Source organism: Anthonomus grandis, chromosome 13 (assembly GCF_022605725.1).
Source record: "Anthonomus grandis grandis chromosome 13, icAntGran1.3, whole genome shotgun sequence".
Lineage (NCBI taxonomy): Eukaryota > Metazoa > Arthropoda > Insecta > Coleoptera > Curculionidae > Anthonomus > Anthonomus grandis.
This window is the reverse complement of record NC_065558.1, coordinates 17,732,766-17,754,482: the sequence shown is the minus strand read 5'-3', so window position 1 is coordinate 17,754,482 and position 21,717 is coordinate 17,732,766. Positions and strand designations below refer to the sequence as shown.

Here is a 21,717-nt window from a genome sequence, read left to right as displayed (position 1 = left end):
GTTATTTGACGCAAAACTGTAAATTCTGCATTATCCTTCACTGTATTTTTAACATTTCATGTTAGCATGAAACATGCTTGTTAGCAATTGATCTTGTTTTTTTTTGACGAAATGTTTACATAAGTTTAGCACCTATCTATGAAACAGGTGTGCATTTGGAAGTAATTGAATTATAAAACAATACACTTGCTCTAGCACAATTATTATCTCTTACATAGTATACCATTTTAAACTGTAAACATATCAAAACTTCACTCTTATACTGTTAGGTTGATCGATACAACAAAAAGCAATTTTTTGTACAACCTGGTGATACTCCAGCATTCCAGAATATTATTGCAATAATATTTGGTATTATTCTGCTGTTATCTTTTTAACTGGACGACGGCAATCAAAATAACAAATGGGTTTAATACTGAATTTCTTAAAAAGAAGAATCTGAGTTTTTACTTCTTTAGTTAACCACCAAAAATAAAAGTAAATAATAAATATTTTGATGAAAACAGCTTCTTTATTTTTTAAAATAATCATCCATTACTCTCAAAGAGACTTAAGTATATGAACAAAGGAGGGACAAGGTAAACTACAAAGTAAACTCTTTGAATTGTGGTGAATGTTCCGCTGTGTATGTTCATGTTGGTCAGTCTGGTAGAAGAATTTCCACTAGGGTGAAGGAACATATAAGTCTTTTCAACAATTATAAGGGCACCGATATTAAAGAAACAAAGTCAGCCTTTGCAAATCATCTTTTATCGACTGGTCATAACTTTTCGGTGTCGGATGACGTAACTATATTACATGAGTGTGGAAAAGGTAAGAAACTAGATCTCCTTGAAAAGCTGGAGATTACAAGAGCTAAGAGAAGCCCAGTATTAAATTGTATCAATGATATCTTTAATTTGGAACCTAATCTCATTTTCAATAATCTCCAATAAGATTTTAATCTTGTCTCATATAATATAATTATTCGCATACTACGTCATTACTCCGATTTGGAGACAAGGTATATGCTTCGGACTTCGGATCCAGTGGTCTCCGCTTCGATCCCTATTAAATTAAATCGTTTTTTTGAAAAAGCTTTTTTATATTTTTTTATATTTTTTCATAATTGTATTTGTTTTCATTTCTTTTAAGATAATATGTATAATAAGTACTGGATGTGATATTTGGCGTTTTAAAGTCCATATTTTAGTCAATAACGATACACGATGATAAACTCATTTTATTTTATATTTTTTATTGATATTAGTGTGATGTTAGTGTGTGGCTTTTGTATTTAGATAGGTATGTCATAATTTAATTTTATGTCATTAAATAAATTTAAATTTATGTCATTAAACATAAATTTAACATTTTATGTTTTTAACATAAAATGTTAAATTTTCTGTTAATTGGCGTTCTGTCCTGTATCATTTAATTTTAATAATTTTATTTAGGTCTTCTTCAACTTGAAAGAATTTAATGAAAAAAACACTAAATATTTAGAGAATACTAAGGAATTTGAAAGTAAGGGTCAATAATGTGTCTTTAAAAAGAGGAATCTTCCTCCCCATATAAATTTCTAAGGGTAATTATTACCCTGGAATAATTATCCGAAAGAGATTGATGTTATAGGTTTGTAAATAAGAGATTATTTTGTTCCCCTAAAATAAAAAATTTATGGGTGCGAGGGTTTGTAATTATATTACAAAATATCCGAGAAAGCAGAGGTAGAAAGTTTTTACTAGGCCACCCTGCATAAATACTTGGGTGTGAAAGGATTATCGCACTTTATGTATTGGTATTTGTTTGTTTAGGAAGCAATGCTTTGTATACAACAAAAATGTGTTTGTTATAAATAAAGCGATTGATTGACTTTGACTAGGTTAATCCAACATTACTCAACTCATCATGTGGCACGTGATTAAAAGATGCTACGAATCGTATTATTCGGATATTCTCAAAATATTCACTGAAAAACTAGCCAAAAATTGCAAATAGTTGCAAGAATGCTTTTTATCCAAAAATAATAAGAATATTGTGAAAAGAAAAGCGTAAAGGAAAATAAGTACTCAGAATATAACTAGGACACTTCTTTTTTTGGGGCCTTTAGGGAATATTCTTTAAAAGGGAATATTCTAAAACATATTTATTTGAAATTGTGTGGTTGGAAATATAGAGAAAAAAAAGAAAATGTCACTTTCATAGAATACTTTTTAACTTCACTTTTACATCATTCTAGGAATCCTAATTAATATTCCTCTTTTGCTTAATGGGTATTTATATAAAATAAGTCACGATACTTGGTAATGGTAGGTAATATAAGCATTCTGCGTTTTTAGAAAATTGGCTGTTTTAGAAATTAGTCATTTTTAATTGTATGGGTGTGTTATTAATCCCATTATCATTTTTAATTAATGATGGCTCTGTTTATGTTACCATATGAGAAGAAAATGTTAAATTAATAAATATTAATTTATTACTCTTTCTAAAAATATAGTTTTCTTTTAGATTTTTCTTTAAATTTGAGCTAAGATAAATGTAGAGGTTAACATAAATATATAAATAACAAATACAAACTTAGAAAAATTAAAGATATAAGGTTGATAAGGTGTGTTAGTTATCGGACTATTCCCATCAATTATTTTATTAAATTCTAAACTTCTAATTCAATAATTCAATTAATGGTTGAGAAAACCATTATGTAGCAAATTATTGCCAAATGTCTACATAGAATTCGGAGGAACTAAAAGTATTTTAAGAAAGATGTGAAAAAATTAAAGTTTCCAAGATGCCGACTTTATCAGGTTTTATTATTGGCATTTCCGTAATTAAAGAAAATATGTACCGTAACCATAAAGCGCACATTTAGTAGATATAATGACCTGACAGGAAGCAAAATCGACTTATAAAGAATATTAGAATATTTCCGTTTAAAGACAATTTAAATATCATTCAATATTCTGAGAATTAACCTATATTAGGTGATATACATAAGGTTGAACGGTCTCTTTTTACTCACTTTTTAAGGTAGCCACTCATATGCATATCACCTATTTGTTAAAAGGCGATACATTTTTAGAAAATGGTCGGAAAAGTTCTATTTTGTAATTTTTGGCTTATTGCTATAAATGAGCAAAATTAGGTGAATAAGAAATACAAAAAAAGTCTTAACTTTATCCTTTGTCCTAGAAACTTCCATTTACTTTTACGTAAAAAATCCAAAGCTATCATGGAGCTAGTGAATTTTAAGTATTCGAGTTTAACCAAATCGAGTTTCAAGATTCGATAGAAAATAATCACCTTCGACCTTCCTTGCTTTGTGATGAGCGAAAAGTTAATCACAAAAACATGCAAAATTTACCTTCAACGTATTTAGATAACGTACAAAATTCCAAAACACAATATTAGCGTTTTTACAGTTCATTAGGTGTGAATTAAATGCTCGGTTGCACAAAAATAGCCAACTAATTTATTTACTTACTTCGTTACTACTACTAAACACGATCACTTACGACTACTCGAAATATTAATATTTTCGAGTAGTCGTAATTTTAGTTTTCTCTAGTTACTCATTAAATTCTAGCTACATAGACTTTGAAGTTATGGGTATAACGTACAAAATAAAAAATGAAACATTTCTATTGTTAAACTTATACCGCCCAGTATTAATTTTAATTTGGAAACATTTTAACAGGGGTAGTTAGACAATTTAATAATATAATACTTGTTATACTCTATTTCAGAAGTGTATAGAGCAATAAACTGGGGAATTCCGTTCTGTTTGGCTATTTATTTCGTGGTAGTTCATAGGCGCAGGTACTTATAATATTTATGAATTTAATTTTCACGGATTAAATGCCTTTATTTTGAAAGAGATTAAATACTAAATAAATACTTTTAATCCTTTTGTATAGGTACCTATCTTTTAACGCTTTGTAACATGGAAAAATGGGGTCAGGTAATATATACAGACTATAAACACTTTTAAATCATATTTTAAACGTTAGTAGTCACTGCTACGCTGTAGTGTAATCACAATATTATTATCCCAATATTTAAAAAATGGAGGTATTCAGTCCAACGAAAAGATGTACTAAAAATTCTCCACTATCGCTGAGTGAAAAAGTTATTATTTTAAATGTACATGATTGCATAAAACACGATTACCCTAGTTTTACTGTGCAAGAAATTGTTGAAAAATGTTCTCGAATGAGTGGAATTGGAAAGTCCACCATTTTCAAATTGTTGCGGGAAAGAAAAGTAGCAGGTCAAGTGGAATCTCCCAAGCAAAAGCCAGGACGACCTACAAAAGTCCTTGATGAAAATGCTAAATGTATAATTCGAAGAAAAGTTCACTCTTTTTATTTTAAAAAGGAAATACCCACCCTAGACAAAATTTGAATGGAGCTTGGCCGAGATGACAGTATTCCGTTGATAAATAGAAAACTTTTCCTTTTGTCATGCTTCTTTTTTCATAAAATGTTTTTTTTTTTTTTTTGACAAATAAATAATTTTGTATTTGTATTATATTTATTTTCACCGTATTTATTTACAACTATTTATATCTGATTTAAATCTCGCGCCAATATTCCGAATTGTACTTCACTGAACTGACAACTGCCGGCGACGCAGCTCTTTATATACTCGGCTAACCATGCCGGAAGATTCGCTGACATTCGAGATGTCGTGCGGTGTGCCATTTGTGTATTACCGGAATGACGGAGAATTAGCTGGTTTCTCGGTCTTTACAATATCGTTACAATATTAAGCGGTTTAGATACTTCCGTCTTTGACAAAAGTTATTGGGCTTAGGGAAGAAAATCAAGATAATTTGGAAGTGAATACAACGTTTGCAAGCTTTGAAAAATTTTCAGCAAACATTTTTATTAATTTAACCTCGTTGAATCTGAGGGCATTATGAATATTAAAATTACAGGCGAAGAAATCGAGGTTATTGATAAACAATCGGACCAAAATTAAGATCCTGCAGAGGAAAACAATTTAGAGTCATCGTCCTGCTATACAGACTTTTTGCTGCAAAGTCAGGGACTAGGGAAAAATGGGAAGAAAATGTTTTATTACTAGTCACGATTTTATTATTTAATAAAGACATGTATCAGAAATTAACTCCGAATATTTGAAATTTAAATTCGAAGCAGATACAGTTTTATAATTATAATTGTATTTCATCTTCCAACATCTTTGCAATAAGTACAATTAATACAAAAACACAATAAATATTTTTTACTGGGTCAATTTAAAATAAATAATATATTCGCATAAATATCCGCCACTAAAGGACTTAAAATCAACAGGTTGTGACGCCTCATTCCACAGTGAGACGGTAATGTGGTTGTACTGCTATAATTAAAGATTTTATAACAAACCTGATAATAAATAAATAAGATATATTTATTTGACCTCAAATTCTGAAATTTGTGAAAGAGATTAAAAAAAAAAACAAAAAATAGATGAGACACAACCCAAACATGGTAGCATAGATAAACTAAACTTTTTATTAGCTATTTGTAGAATACATATAAGGTTCCGAAAAACGATTTTAACAATGGCAACATCCTATGTTTTAGCTTTGGGTCTAGCTATTATTGCCTGTTTGCTATTATAAGTGTTGGTGGATAGAAACATATATCTTGGTCATGATCGTAGGTTATGACCTACGGCGCCGAAACTCGCACTATAACGCAACGTGGAAAGATCAATGTGTGTTTGTGGCCACGTTAGAAATAAGGAGTTATGAGCGAAAACAGGAGTCACGAATATTATGTACCAGGTGGCTAAGCACAAATGGAACTGGGCTGGACTTGAGACCAAGAGCTAACAAAAGAAACAAGGGAAGACCTCCCACGCGATGGACGGATGATATCAAAAGAATAACCACAAACTGGATGCAGAGCGCTCAAAATAGAGGACAGTAGGCAGAAGTGGAGGATGCCTCTATTCAGCAGCTAATGCAAAGGGCTTAATGATGTTGATGTTGATGATGAAAAATATCCAAGTGCTCGGAGTTCAAAAAATGTATCACTTATTTTAGTTTACGGACAAGAAGTTGCCGCATAACGATCGATTATCGAAGTTTTCGAGGCTTAACCACTAAAAAAAATGACCACATTATTTAAATCTGCCGAAGAACCTAATAACACATGATGTAAAGTTGATGGACTTAATCCAAAAAATAACGTTTTTATCAAAATTAGGTCGATTTATGCTGTTATATAAAAATAAAAAAAAAATTTCTACTACCGTACGCAAAGTACCTATCTTTTACGCACTCCAAGGTCTATAACATTTACTTTTTTAATGCAGTGCGAAAAATGAATCTAACATTATATTTATAATTTTTCAGAAAAGTAGTAATCACTTTGATTTTACTGTAGACAGAAAAATTAGTCTAGCGATGTTTTTTCCTTTGATTGCTCTTTAAAAAAATATATATATACGATTAAAAAAACGATAAATATCAATATAGTACAATACCGTTAGCTCTGCTGTAAAAATTTGCTGTCCAATTTCCTTGGAGTGGTATGTCTGACTTGTATGTACAAGGTCTCGAGTTCAAGTCCGTTCAATGTTAGATAATTTTTATTTTTGTTTCATAATGTTGAGTCAGAATAGCAAAACAGACAATTCTGTATTATACCTGTAGTGAAAAATGACCATATTTAAAAATGGCCACAGAATGATCCATTTAGATTTTCAGGCCCTTTATAAATATACTAATAAAAATTATAATAATTAATAAAAATTAAAAATTAAATTCATTCCTATATTGTATATCCTGAAAGCGTATTACTATACGATTTATATAATTAATATATACATGCTGTTACACTAGCCATAAATTTAAAAAAAAAGGTAAAATATATGTATAATATAACAAGAAAAGATTCATACGATATTGTTTGTAAGATTTATTTTATTTTGCAATAACAATTGATTGAGCGAATATTGGAAATGATTTAAAAAATAGTTTAACAACTAGCAAGAGAAGGTATTGTATTTATATATTTGTTGATCATTTATAAGACAGACTTCACAAGTATTCAAAGATAAGTATTCTGAGGAGAGTACTTCTACGAATATTTAAGTTATGTATATCAGTTTGATATGTGTATTTTTACTTAGATACGTATATAGATGTTTTTAATTTAAGGACTTTAAAAAATAAAGTGTAAGAAACATCTTTTAATTATTGTAACTAGGATAGAACAGAAATATTACTAGTAGTTGAAGTTCTGTAATTTGAGTATAAGACAGACACAACTTTTCTGTACCCTTTGTAAACGATTATTTTGCACCAGTGTCAGACAAGGCAACCTATGTAAACAACAGCTGTCACATACTTGTGAGACAGCAATTTATAATGCTTCACATAAAATTCAAAACTCAGTGTCATCAGCCTAAAAATGTGCTTTACAATTATCAAATCAAATACCGAATGACATGATGTACAAAGAGAACATCATCAATGAAATTTGAGTAAAGTTTGTATTTTGATGCCCAACATATTGGTATCTATTGCTTAAGGAGCTATTTATCGGTTCCTAAAGCTGCTGAGCAGTAGAGCTAAATATCTGGATTGATTTACTGGTAGAATATTATATTAATCCAAATATACGTTCATCTGACTACAAATAATCTACAATTAACTTAAGAACAAGTTGGCAAAATGTTAATGGACATAGGTTCTTAAAATGGCTGGGATTTTGATAATGTGTGTATTGCATTGTTTTATTTGTAATGTGTGTCAAATAAGTTATATATCAGAAACAGGAGATCAAAATCATTTTATCATCTCCACTAGCATTAGACTTAATAGAGAAAATGCATATATTCTGTCAACTCTTCAATAGGACTGAATTTTAAAAGATCGATGCCGGCCAATTTGCTTGATGAATATTTAATAATACTTGATTAATAGTTAATATTGTTAACTTCGAAAAATGAATTTATTTATTACACGTTAAAAAATGATCTACCTAAACCTATATTTAGAATATACTTATTACGTATATAAAATAATAGTATAATTAAAAATTCATTGTAATAATATTAATGCAACCATTTTGATAATCTTTTCAATAAGAATTTAATTTGAGATACGAAAATGCACAAAAAAGTACTTTTTTAAAAATTTTTTTAAGACCATGCAGTACCTATTAGAAATGTTTTGACAATTTCTTATAAAAAATATATTTTTAATAAAATGTAACTACATTTTAATATTTCATACCTTTAATAAAATTTGTACTATCCCACTGCCTTATATATTTTTAAGATAAGTTATATTTTTTTTAGTCAGTACTCACTCTTAGTTAAAAACACAAATGTGACGTACCGAAAAAAGGTAGGGAACTCCGAAAAAAAGTAGGGAAAAGTTTTTTCCGGATGTAAAAAATTTCTTAAAAAATTAACTTATATGTATATGAAAATTGTTTGTTCAAAAATCTAATCTAATATCATGCCTGAAGGGGTGAAGGAGAAAATTAACCTCAACTTACTTCTAAGCTTCCACTCCTGTAACTTGTGATAAACCAAACAGGAACACATAAAACAAGCGCAGCTAAGCACCATCAAAGTCAGCACTATTCCCACCCACACATCAGCTAAGAACTGTTCGTAAACCGGGTCGCTGAGCGCTGTCACTTCGGCTCCCTCGTCATTGCTGACTGAAAATATTGGAAAATCTGTCAAATTGTAGTCGATCGTTTTGATTGGCGTAGCTGAGAAGATTTCCAGGTCGGAATTATCCCGCACTACATCCATTTCTTACACTCTTTAAAAGAAATCTACAAACACCGTATAGTTAACGCGACGCAACGCGAATCGTGAATGATTTAGCGTGTATATTGTAGCGTGGTTTTGTTGCTCGCCGGTCTCCTTCCTTTTTTGTTTAAACATTTCGACGGATCTTATCAGAAAACGCGTAAGATGAATAAAGGTCGGGGGAATTTCATTAGGCGGCTTTTATCTTCATCAGGTTATTGGATTAGGATATGTATTTGTTATTGTGAATCATTTCTTCTGGGTTTTGAGGTTTTGTGGTAGGTTCTCTTTGTGATGAGCTTACTGTGTCAGGTGTAACAATGTATGTACGATGCAGGTTCATTTGATATCCTATGCTTGTTGCGACTGATGGAAAACTTTATATATATATATATATATATATATATGAGTTGTCCCAGAAACCTACATTTTTTACGGTAAGAAAATACACTACGTAGCTTATACATTTATTAATAAATAAATAAGAGCATGTTTGAATAAATGCTCGGATATGTCGATCGGTGTTTTTAGTTGCGCATTTTAAAAACAGGATATTATACAGGATTGCTACTGCCAGGGAATTTTCCTTTCAATTGGAGTTGCACATTTAATTTTTTTTGTTAGGGAGATTTTGAGTCTTTTGACCCAAAAACCATTGCTGGATTTTTTACCCCTAAGTGAGGCTAGTGAGGATAGTATCTCGAGGTCGAGAAAAACTTAATAAACATGGTTTTTAATTCAAATGTATTAAGTTATGGACTTCATTCAGTACCATTAATTTAAATCATTTTAATATGGTTGTAATAGCAACTCTCCATTATACAATGAAAGATATAAAACCTAATGGTTTCCACTAACCTATGTCACTTTTTCATCAAACTTTTAACACCGCAAACACAAATTAATCATGTGCGTTTAATGCATAAATGTCATCCATATGATCTTAATATATCTGCGGGAATTTCTTGCATTCTTACTTAAAACACACAAAAAGTAAGTGGATTCTGTATTAAGGCAGGCTAGGTCATATATTTATGAAGAAATGGATATTGTGCTGGGTGCCCCCAGATCGTTGCTTTTCATTTTGCATGCTAACGATTTGGAACTGAAAGACGAACTTGCTTTAATGTGAATTGATTGAATTTATTCACCAGTGCGGTCAAGCAGCAAGTGATGGAAGAGAAGAGAGTCACAATAATTTTCTAAAATTAAATGTGGATAAAATAGGTTTACTGTGCTTCTTCAAGGTGGGGCGGGAACAGATTAATCATCACTTAGTAAAGCTGAACCAAAAATTTCGTCCTACAACTCGTTGGGTGAAAATTATATTGTTCATAATTGAATATTACATTATCAGCATTTTTGGCGCGAAACATTTGAATGTATTTGAATATATATTTTTTTAATTGTTCTATCAGAATTCAAAACGTTAATCTGAATTGCTTACAACCGAAGTTAAAACCGATATTAAAATACTCTATGTGCAAAATTTAAAAAATAATTAGTATTATAATGTTCTAACAGATGAGCCAATCAGATTTCAAAGTCGACTGCTGATAGAACAATTCTTCGCAATTATTTCGCACTAGTCAACATAGAGCTTTGTTTTGTAAAACCGTGTGCTGGTTTTTAACGGTTTAGTGCGGTTTTTTAAGCCACTTTAAAAAAAATGGACTTCGACATGGAGTCGTAAGTATAATAAATTGTTTTAATGAAATGGATTTTAGAAAAAATTGTATTTTAATTGGTTTAACTGTAAACATTGGTTTTCTAACCTCAATTTTCCATGCGTTTTTTTCTGTTAGAACATTATAATAATATATTTTTAAAATTTTGTGGTGTAACTTTAAAGCTTGCTTTTAGAACATTGTATTATTTTATTTAAGATCAACATCAGGAATGACTCCACGTGAAAGAATGGAGTATATAGAGAACAGTGATGATTGGCATCTTGATCCAGATTTTGTCCCATCTGACGAAAGCGTGGAAAGAATGAGAGGTTTTATGTCTAACGTTACACAGGAAAATGCAAATGCAAATTTCTGCGTGGCAAGAAGATAAGTTCTGTTTACCTAAACGAGAAACCATATTTCAAAAATTTTGGGAATTATCCAATAACGCTAAATGGCACTTTTACGCAAAAAATACCGAAAGAATAAACAAAATACGAAAGCAAACTTTACGAGAAGTATCACGTAGAAGTTATTCATTTAAATATTATTTTCACGTAGAGGATGAAAAAATTCGCTTATGCAAGGCATTTTTTTTGACGACACTGGACATAAGTCAACAAAGAATTAACTATTTTCATAAGAAAAAAAAAGAAAACCTTACAGGAATTCCTTTACCATCTCGTCAAGGTTGTCATCCCAAGAAAACTATCAGTAATACAAGCAAAGATGTTCGACTTCACATTAGTCAACTTCCGAGAGTAGAATCTCATTATTGTCAAGCTGACAGAAAAAAGGAATATTTGGAAGGAAACCTAAGTATTACTAAGTTATATTCTTTGTACACTGAATTTTGCAATGAAAAGCAAATTAAACCTGTTACAAAGGTTGTTTACAGAATTTTTTTTTTTAACTATTAATACAACATTGATTTTTTAAAGCCAAAAAAGGATCGTTGTGATGTGTGCGAGGAGTACCGAATAAAACAAAAATATGGTATGACTGATGAAGAAAAACAAAGATTTGAAAATCATGTACAAAGAAAAACCTCAGCGAAAATTGAACGCGATTTGGATAGATCCAACTAAGATCAAACCACTGCTATCATATGTTTTTACCTAGAGAACGTTTTTGCACTATCGCGTTCTAATATATCCGATTTTTTCTTTAGCAGAAAACTCAATACCTACAACCTTACTGCACACTGTAATTTACGCAAGCAAGCGTACTGTTGTATTTGGAGCGAAGGAACGCATGGGAGGAAGGCAAGTGATATTGCTTCGGGATTAATTAAAACTTTAAAATGCGTTGTAGCAGCTTACCCGCATATTTCAAAAATCGTTTTGTGGTCTGACTCCTGCGTACCTCAAAACAAAAACTCTATTATGAGTTTGGCTTTGATAAAGTTCCTAGAAAAACATCCTTCTGTTAACGAAATAGCACAGAAATTTGGAGGACCGGGACATAGCAGTGTCCAGGAAGTCGATAATTTGCATAGCCAAATCGAAAGAACACTGTCTGGTGCAGAAATATTTAGCCCTTTGGGATTACTTAGACTTCTTCCTTCAGTGAATCAGAAACGACCTTTTGTAGTATTTCATATGAAAGCACAAGATTTTGGTCTATATAAAGAAGCTTCACAGGCACTAAACTTTAAAAAAGTTCCTTATGCTTCAGTACGGCAATTAAAATATGTGGGACTCTATCCAAACAAAATTAGTTACAAGCTTAAGCACAGTGACTACTCTTTTACCGAACTTCCTATTATATCTCAGACTAGTACTAGGATCAAAATAAATACTTCATATAATCTGCCTGAAGTACGATGTGCACCAAAGCCAAAAAAGTGCCTCTTACCGTTTGCCAAAGTAGCTGATCTAACATGATTATTTATATTTATGCCCCCTGTTGATGTAACATTTATGAAATGTTTGCTTAAAGAATACACAACGTCAGTTTTGAAAAAAAGAAGTTAAACAAAAAGGAATAAATTGTTATGTATCTTGGTAGTGTTTCAAACATATACGGTACCTGTTTTTTCATTTTTAAAAACCCCGTTTATGTTTTTCTAAACAAAATATTATTACCACTAATGAATCTTAGTTTTTTTTCTATGTTGTTAAAACATTTATTTTATTTTTGTAAATTTTCAGATATAAATAAATTATTTTTGTTCTATCAGATAAATGTTTATTTTAATTTTTAACAATCCTAATAAATATTTATCGAAACTTTAAATGAAATTTTAAATTTAATGTGCTCCTTAAAACAACCAATAACATTCCTAGCCCAAAATTACAACAGTAACAAAAATTATCTAATCGATATTTTTAAATGCATGATTTTTCATTTTGCTTTTGGTACTATTAGAAGATTACTATTAGAAGTTCTTCTAAGATACTATTAGAAGAGCTGGATCAGGGCTAATTGGTGGGATCCCACATACCAGTAGGGCATACTCGCTGGGGGAGCACGCCACTGTCTTCCAGGTCGAAGTATTCGCTGTATTAAAATGCGGACAGAAAATCCTAAGCTGCGGACACCGCAATACAGTCGTATCAATATGCTCGGACAGCAGAGCTGCCATTAAGGCTATCACGGCCGCAAAGGTAAGCTCCAAGCTTGTACTAGAGTGCATAAAAGTCCTGAAAAAACTGGTACAGGTTGGATGCAGGGTCCAGCTCGTCTGGATACCTGGCCACGCAGGCCATGCAGGTAATGAGGAAGCGGACTCTCTTGGCAGACTGGGAACCGCGAATGTGCCGATGGGGCCGGAACCCATAGTTGGTATCGCCAAATGCGTTGCGGTCGCGTCAATGAAGGGTCTGCTGGACAAGTGGACCCACCGAAGATGGACTGAGTCCCCTGGTATGAAACAGGCCAAAGCGCACATAGGTGGGCTCTCTGCCTGTCTCACCAATAATCTACTACGCCTAAAAAGACGCGAAATTCGGCTAGTGACAGGACTTTTAACCGGTCACTGGCACTTAAGAAGCCATCTCCATACTATCGGTATTGCGGACAACCCGGAATGCCGATGGTGCTGTGAGGAGGATGAAACCGTTGACCATGTAGTTGGGGAGTGCCCAGCACTCACGCGCGCCAGTTTCAAATACTTGGGTAACACTTTCAGTGTACCGAGCGACTTTAAGTCCTTCAGACCAGAGAGCCTTATCGGTTTCTCTAAGGCCGTTGGGCTCTGATAACCCCCGGTCGGCCATCAGGAGACCTATATGCACAACTGCCTTGGCAGCCCACTGTTTCGTCAATTCAATTCAATTCAACTATTAGAATAATATAATATTCACCCAACGAACTGACTAATCTAAATCTCTTGAGAGTAAACCTAAATTTATGTCCAAATTGGGAAATCCACTTAAATCAGTCATATGCAAAGCTATATGTAACGTATGTGCTGTTATGGGGATATTGCGATATTGTTTATCCATGGACTGCCTTTGAATGTATTACTTTAGTTATGTTCAATCTATTTTATTATTTGGTATTGTCTTTTAGAGATCTTCAAAGGATGCAATGCTCATTTTTAGGGCATAGAAAACAATTATAAGACCACTCTTTCCTCACTTGAATATCCCTATAGCGCCGTCACATTTATTGACATTTTATGAGAAAAGCTCTTATTATATAGCATTAAGGCATACGGGTCACTGGTATACCATAATGGCTACATTGCGAATACCTGCTGTTCTCAATTATTTCGCGTAAGAAGTTAGAGGTCTACCGGATTCATGGTCCGCTGAGTATGTAAAGAGCCGTGTCTCCGCTGGGACGTCAGTTGACAGTTCAGTTCAGTTAGAATGTTGGCGCGACTTTTAAATCAGACATAAGTAGTAGTAAATAAATACGGTGTAAACAAATATTACTCGTAGTCGAAAATGATCGTGTTTAGTACTGTAAGTGTGTAAATAAATCAGCTGGGTATTTTTGTGCATCGATTACTTTAATTCGCACCTAACGAACGAATGAAACGCTACACTATAATGAATATACGACAATTTAAGGAGGCTGTTACATACTATGTCAAAAAAATGTTTTTACTCTTTTAATTTTGAATATTAAATGTATGTATGTGAAGCATGCGTATTATGTAGTTTTGTTGTAAGTCTCTTTTATTTTTACTATTTATTTTACTGTGCTATTTTATCATACAAAATTACAAATTATGCAACTAGATAACCGAATATCTGCATATGCTCCTAACTGTTTTTACGAGAAAAAAAAATTAATAAAGTTTACCCTAACCATTAGAAAAATAAAGATCCACAATAACAAAACATACAAATGAACACACATCATCGTACCCCCAACCCTAATTCACTTTCACAAAAATCAAACCTAGATGAAGAGTTCTTTAAGTTTTGTTCTATTTTCGAAGATAAAGTTTTTACATAATTGCTTAAATGTTTTGAACCTATAAACACTCTTGATGTTGTTTGGAATTAAATTAAAAATTTTTGGTGCAAGATAGTTTAAAGATCTCTTGTTCAAATTTGTGTTAATTTTTTGAGTAACAAAGTATTAGCTTTCGAATATTCTTAGTTAGATTTCAAATATGTTCGCTCCATTTTAAATGCTTATCCACTGTAACACCCAAATATTTAGTGAAAGAGACCTCTATAATTACATCTTCATGTTGAGTATCGTAACCTACATCTAAAGAATGGAATGTTGGGCGGTTTGCTTCAGTTAAAGAAAATGCAATATAATGTGTTTTAGATATGTTGAGTAAGAGCTTAAATGTGTCTAACCATATTTTTATTTTACACATGCCCATAATTGTGCTTCTCTTTACTTTATCCCAAGTGTTATCTGAAAAAATAACTGTTGTGTCGTCGGCATAAGTATTACAAGTCCGTTCACAACTTTTAGATCCGTTAGTGAATTAATATACAAAATGAAGAGTAATGAGCCCAGTAGGGTTCCTTGAGGAATCCCAATCTTTACTTTCAGGGTATCGCTCAAAATATTTTATATTTTTAAAAATTGTTGTCTACTTGTTAAATAGTTTCTCAATAAATTGAAGACCGTGCCTCTCATGCCGGACCTGGACAACATATCAAGAAGCCGGTCATGGGGCACGGTATCAAAGGCCTTTGACAGATCTAAGATTACCCCAATACACTTTTTATTATCGTCAAGTGAATTTGTAATTTGTTTAGTAAGCTGACAGAGGGCGTCTGTGATACTAGATCCACTAAGAAAACCATATTGGTGTTTGGATATTAAGTTTTTTTTCTTTAAATATGTTAATAATCTGTCTTTAAGACACTTTTCAAAGATTTTTGAAAAATTATTTATTACGCTAATAGGTCGATAATTGCTGATATTTGCCTTGTCTCCGGATTTAAAAATAGGCGAAACAACTGAAACTTTAAATTGCTCAGGGACTTTACCTATGGCAAAAGTTAGGTTAATAATGTGACTAGGGGACGAGTTAAGGATTGATGTGTCTTCTTAATAAATCTAGATGTAAAATTATCAATTTCAGGAGAACTATTATTCTTAAGACTATCTATTTGTATGATTACTTCGTTTTCATTAACTGGCTTTAAAAATAATGAGTCAACTACTCGAACAGGATCCTCCAATAACATATTTTGAGTTGGCTTAATTTTTTTGTACATATCCAACCCTACGCTAATAAAATTTTCATTGCAATAATTTGCTAGTTCTCTGGTGTCATTAAAAAGGGCATTTCCGATCTTATTTAAAATTGGTAAAGAATTTTTTTGCTTTTTTGATTGGCCATTAGTTGATTCAGTTATAAATTTGTTTCAGATTGCTGCCAGAATTTTCAATTTTATTTTTATTATAGGTATGTTTAGCTTTATTGATCAGTTTATTTAAGAGAAATTTCTATATGTTTTATATATTGAAAGTTACGTTCGTTATAATTTTGCAAAAGCTGTTGTTTCATTTTGTCTCTCTTTTTTATACTTACTATTATACCAGTTGTTATCCAAGGTTTTCGTTTATCGAATTCTTTTACGTAAAATGATTTAGTGTAGGCGGCCTGATAGTAGTAGCTTGTAAGAATTTCATAAAAATTCTCAGCTGCTTTCGACACATCTGTTTCACTCAAGACAGAACACCAATCTTCGTTTCTCAGGAGATCGCACAATTTATCCTAATTCATCCTAGTAACAGTTTCTTTAATTTTTTCCTTATTTTTATTGACGTTGATTAAATTTGATATATTTAACTTAATCGGATAATGATCTGTTAAATCTGCCCGTAGCACATACGATTTGATTTGTAGAGTATTCATTTTTTTGTTATTTACAAAAATATGATCAAGATACGTGTTAGTATCTAATGTTACCCTTGTGGGTTGATTTATGGTATATGATAGATAACCGAAATGACCAAAAAGGGATAGATCAACACCCACTCAAAGACAAGGCCTTAGTGCTTGGCGCGTGACGTCATCGATGTGGGCCCCGACTTTTAAAAACCAAGGGATTTCATATGCTAATATCTCAATATTTGGCTTATTTTAAAAAATGCTAGGAATAGAATAGAGTTCAGGAAACATTGAAAGGTATGTTTTAGTTCTGGTTGAATGTCAGGTTAAATATTATGATTTAATATTAAATGCAGGCTCCCAACTCCCCTACATCTGCGCTAAAATTCAACACATGTATTTAGGTATTTATAATAATTTTTTTATACCATCAAGTAGTAAAAAATGTTATAATATACACATAAATACATATATTGACTTTAAAAGCTTTAAAAGCTTAAAAAGCTTATCATACTCCAGTTCATGTAATTTTTTAATTGCAAAAAAAGAAGCAAATTTTTTCTTCGAAGTGTTAAAATCAGGAAAATAAAATTTTTGGTCTGGTTTAGAGTTAAGCCAATTATTAAATACACTTTTTAGTAGGTGAACTGTGTCAGATAGGTAAAATAATGGTCTCTGATTATCTATGGGATGAGGATAAACAGTGCTAAGTTGGTCTGCAGTTGAAAAATGATTCATGGCTTTCCCGTTAATGGTATTAGTATCGCTTATAACACAAAAAACTATGTACCCAATCTCCTCTAAATTTTCAATAATTGTCTTAATAAAATTTTGAAGTATGTCTGATGTTATTTTGGAGATGGGAGCTATGTGAACTACTTCCTGAAAGCTGGAACACACACTTGTAATCATAAAAGTAAATGCTGAGGAAGCTAGAGACTTATTATTGACTGATGTTCCAGCGATATTACCACCTTTATAGTCCATGTAAGGATTAATATGAATTTCATCAAAAAGTAGTGTCACAAATCTTGCATGATCCTTTAGTAAACTAAACACATTTCGGGCATAAACTAAAAACATTTTTTTTCATCTATGTGGGAATCGGTCATGTGTTTGTTACAAAAAATACCCATTATAGTTTGAGGATGTGGTAAAATTAGGGATCCATAATCTTTTAAATACTTGTATGCATGAGGACTAATAATATAGATTATAGAAGTCAAAATTATTGTACTACTTGAATATCTGTACCTTTCCTTTGCAGTTGTAAGCAAAGCTAATTGTTCACAAATAAAATCTAAAGCATGCACTATTTTGTTGTCTTCAATGTTTTTAAAACTTTTTAGTATGTTTGACACCAAATCGAACACACTTTTCATTTTATTTATGTCATTTGATGGTTTGACGTGATCGAGAATAGTATTGCCAAGAGTATTGGTAGCAGTATCGGTAGCAGTATTTGGATTTAAGTCACAGTCGGGGTTGTCATTATTGGTAACATTTTCCTCCAAAGGCAGGGTAATAATAGTAAGGTCTATTGCTTCAAGTATTGCATATAAATCATCTAAACTATGGGAAGTATATGGAGTTTTAAATTTAGATGTTAAAACGCAAACTGGCTTGCTATATAAAAAAGTTTCAACATTTAAATTAAAATTAAAAACAATTTCACAATTAATGCATGGGCCAGGTGGCGTATTTACATACTATACTACGCTACAGAGCATTAGAAAGAAAAATGTTTTTATGTGATTTGTTTGGTGCTGTAAAATTGGTAGTAACAGAGTGAATAAATGTGTTATGATTATTATTGGTTTTCGTTTCATTTTTCTTGGTGATTTTAATATACAAGATGAGGCGTGTTAAAATATTTATTGAATTCAATGCTACTTTCAAATTTAAAAACAATGTTTTAAAGGTGTGTTATTTTTTTTTTTTTTACTCATCTACCTAATATTTATCTACTATAGATTTGACATGTTACCTACCTATAGACAATATTACCAAACTTAAGAAGTTTATGCAAACACCACTGTTAATCACTAAGAAAAAGCTGTAAGAAATCATTCCATAATTTAGTAGGTCTATTTTATATAAAAAAATAAAAGAGATGATACCTAGTATTCATAACAAAAAGATTAAATTCAATAGTACCTATCTTAACTAAAATAGCCCTAGAGGAAAATATTGATGACATGTTTTTTAAAGATATGATGGATACTTCTAACATAGAAGTCATCACAAATGAAGATAACAGTAAAGAAAAAGATGACACACTTACGTTTTTTCAACAAAATATGGTTCCAAATTTGCCTTCATCATCTTCACATTCAGATGATCTACTTAAGAGAAAAGAAGTTGCGGTAGAAATTTTTCATATCTCGTACAGATGGTTAAAAGAGACTCAACTCCTGAAGCAACAAATATAGAATGAAGAATATTTGTCGTGGAAAAATAATTAAAATACAGCCTACATCCACAAGTAGAAGATCGCAAAGATCTGGAATGACATCTGGATCAAAAAGAATTCAGGCAGGAAGGCCAGCAAAAAATAAATAAATCATCCGAAGACGTAAGGTTCCAAGGTCACTGAATCAAGCTGAGGACTGCAATAGCTATAACGCCAAATATTATTAAAAAGTTTATTTTAGGCTAAATAACTATGATAAATTACTAATTTAGTTACTAATACAACTAATTAGATAATAAAGTTAAGATACTAACATAAAGTTTCGTAGGCTGAGATATTTTATTTTTATTTTAAGTCAAGTACCTGTATTTATTTTTAATAAATATTTGTTTAATACCTATAAATCTGTTTTATTTTTCTTTTAAAATAATCTAATAAAATAATCTCTTATAGTCGTATCCTTACTTAGTGCACCTTCTAATTCTAAACAGTTTGCAAACTTTTCTGAACTTGCAAAAAAATTTAAAGCAAACTTTAGAAGAATACTTAACGTAGTCAAGCTTAACCACTGAAGGCAGTGAATTGCAGAATAATATAAATCAACTTTTGCACTATTACTATTTTGTGGTTCAATGTGTGGCTACGTTGAACATTTTTACCAACATAACGAAATTTTTTCGCAATTTTAGAAAAGTTTACCCCACCGTATTATCCATACAAGCAGATTAATGATAAAAAATATAAATCTGTACATTCTGAAGCGAAACCTATATTTTAAAATTAAACCAAATTTAGGAATGGACTAAAGAAATTACGTTTTACGTGTACGTATTTACGTACCTTTAAAAACCCACAATTACAATTTTTAAAGTACAACACACCTTCACAACATTAGGTATTTGTTTTCAAATTTTCCAGTCGCATTATATTCATTAAATATTTAAACATCCTTTATATTGTCTTATATCGAAATTGCCAGAAAAAAAATAATGAATAATTATTTACTAATTATTTAAATTAATAAATAATTACACAATAATTAAATGTGTTACTACCAATTTTACAGCACCAAACAAATCACATAAAAACATTTTTCTTTCTAATGCTCTGTAGCGTAGTATAGTATGTAGTGATAAATAAGCGCATTTTTCAACTAGATATTATACTGCGGTGCAAAACCGCCGAGTTCTAGCGTGCTCTGTGCTGTAGTATAGTATGTAAATACGCGACCAGGTGTGTATTCAATTTTAAAAATTGTTAGGTTTTTGCTGTCTTGAGACTCACTGTGTGCAGTAAACCAATCTTTCGGTAGTTTAAAAGCAGAAAATTTTTCAATAAACTCTTCAAAACTGTCAAAATTATTTTGTTTCTCATACTGGCCAAAGTCAATTTTGCTTAATTCAAGGGCTTTTGCTAAATTCAACTCGTTAATATTTTTAAACCTTTCATCTTTACTTGGCGGTATTTTTATAGTTTTTGACAATTAACTAGGGCAATTTAAAAAAAAGATGGTGTACAGTCTTCTTTTAGCCGTGGTTTTAGTAATTCTATTGTAAAAATTTTATCTGTGTTGGAATCTTGAACTTGAGTACTCTTCATTATACTACCTTCAGGAAAATGATAACATACACATTTCGCGGAAATAAACAGTTCCGATTTTAGAAAAAAAAAATACAAAAATGAGCTAATGTTTACTGCGGATATCGTCAGAAATAGCGGCAACCACAGAACATAAATATAAACAACCTAACCTCTCGTTTCATCAGGTGGCACAACTAGTAGATCGCCGTTGTCAGATTCTAGAAAGAACTCCTATTGGCAAGTAACAAGGTATTAGATAAATGATAAAATTTGAAGAAATGGAAGTTTAAATTATAAAAAGAGAAATAAGGATGCACTCTTTTTTTAAACTAAATTGTAAAGTAAGAGCAATTAAATATAGATTTAGTTATTTTAAGATAGTAATAAGATAGCGATCTGCAAGGTCTAGCAGCGTTGCAGGCAGCCTTCCGTGGACGAACAACGGCAGCGTCAACAGTTGAATTCACCCGAAAATCAACCCGATGTGCATGGCCCAAACGCGTGACGTCACAAGCAAAATTTTTTGGAGCGCTTTGTCCTTTTGTAGAGGTGTTATTGGATATATACGAATTTGCCAAATCATCTTTTTTATTTCATAGATTAATATTTATATCGCCCAAAAAGATATTTAAATCAAAGTTTGTACCTTGCGATAAGTACTTTTCAATATCCCTGAAGAAAGAGTTGTTTGTCTGTATTAGGAGGTCTGTACGTGCACATTATATTCAGAGTACTGCTATCCTTTTTTAAAGCAATTTGGCTTATCGTAACATAAGACTTTTTAAGCAAAATGTGATTACCAGCAGCTAAACTAGATTTTATATAAATTACAACACCATTATTCCTATTATGTCTAGCGCCGTTATAAAACATATTATATCCGTTAATATTATATTGATTGTCATTGCCAAATGATTCACCCAATATAATAATGTCACTAAAATTCAATTTATATTTATAAGTTTCTAAGTATACTAATAATTCATTAAAGTTTTTATGAATAGACCTAATGTTATAATGTA

At 31.4% G+C, this 21,717-nt stretch overlaps 1 protein-coding gene across 1 annotated transcript in view; it reads right to left on the bottom strand.

Moving 5' to 3' along the window:
* The window catches only part of LOC126743750 (protein commissureless 2 homolog), a 67,808-nt gene extending 58,922 nt beyond the window's left edge, over positions 1-8,886 (bottom strand). Inside the window, exon 1 of the mRNA XM_050450969.1 lies at positions 8,502-8,886. Coding sequence (XP_050306926.1) covers positions 8,502-8,766 — 265 coding nt within the window. The 5' untranslated portion in view covers positions 8,767-8,886. The remainder of the gene's footprint in view (positions 1-8,501) is intronic.
* Positions 8,887-21,717: the final 12,831 nt, after the last annotated feature.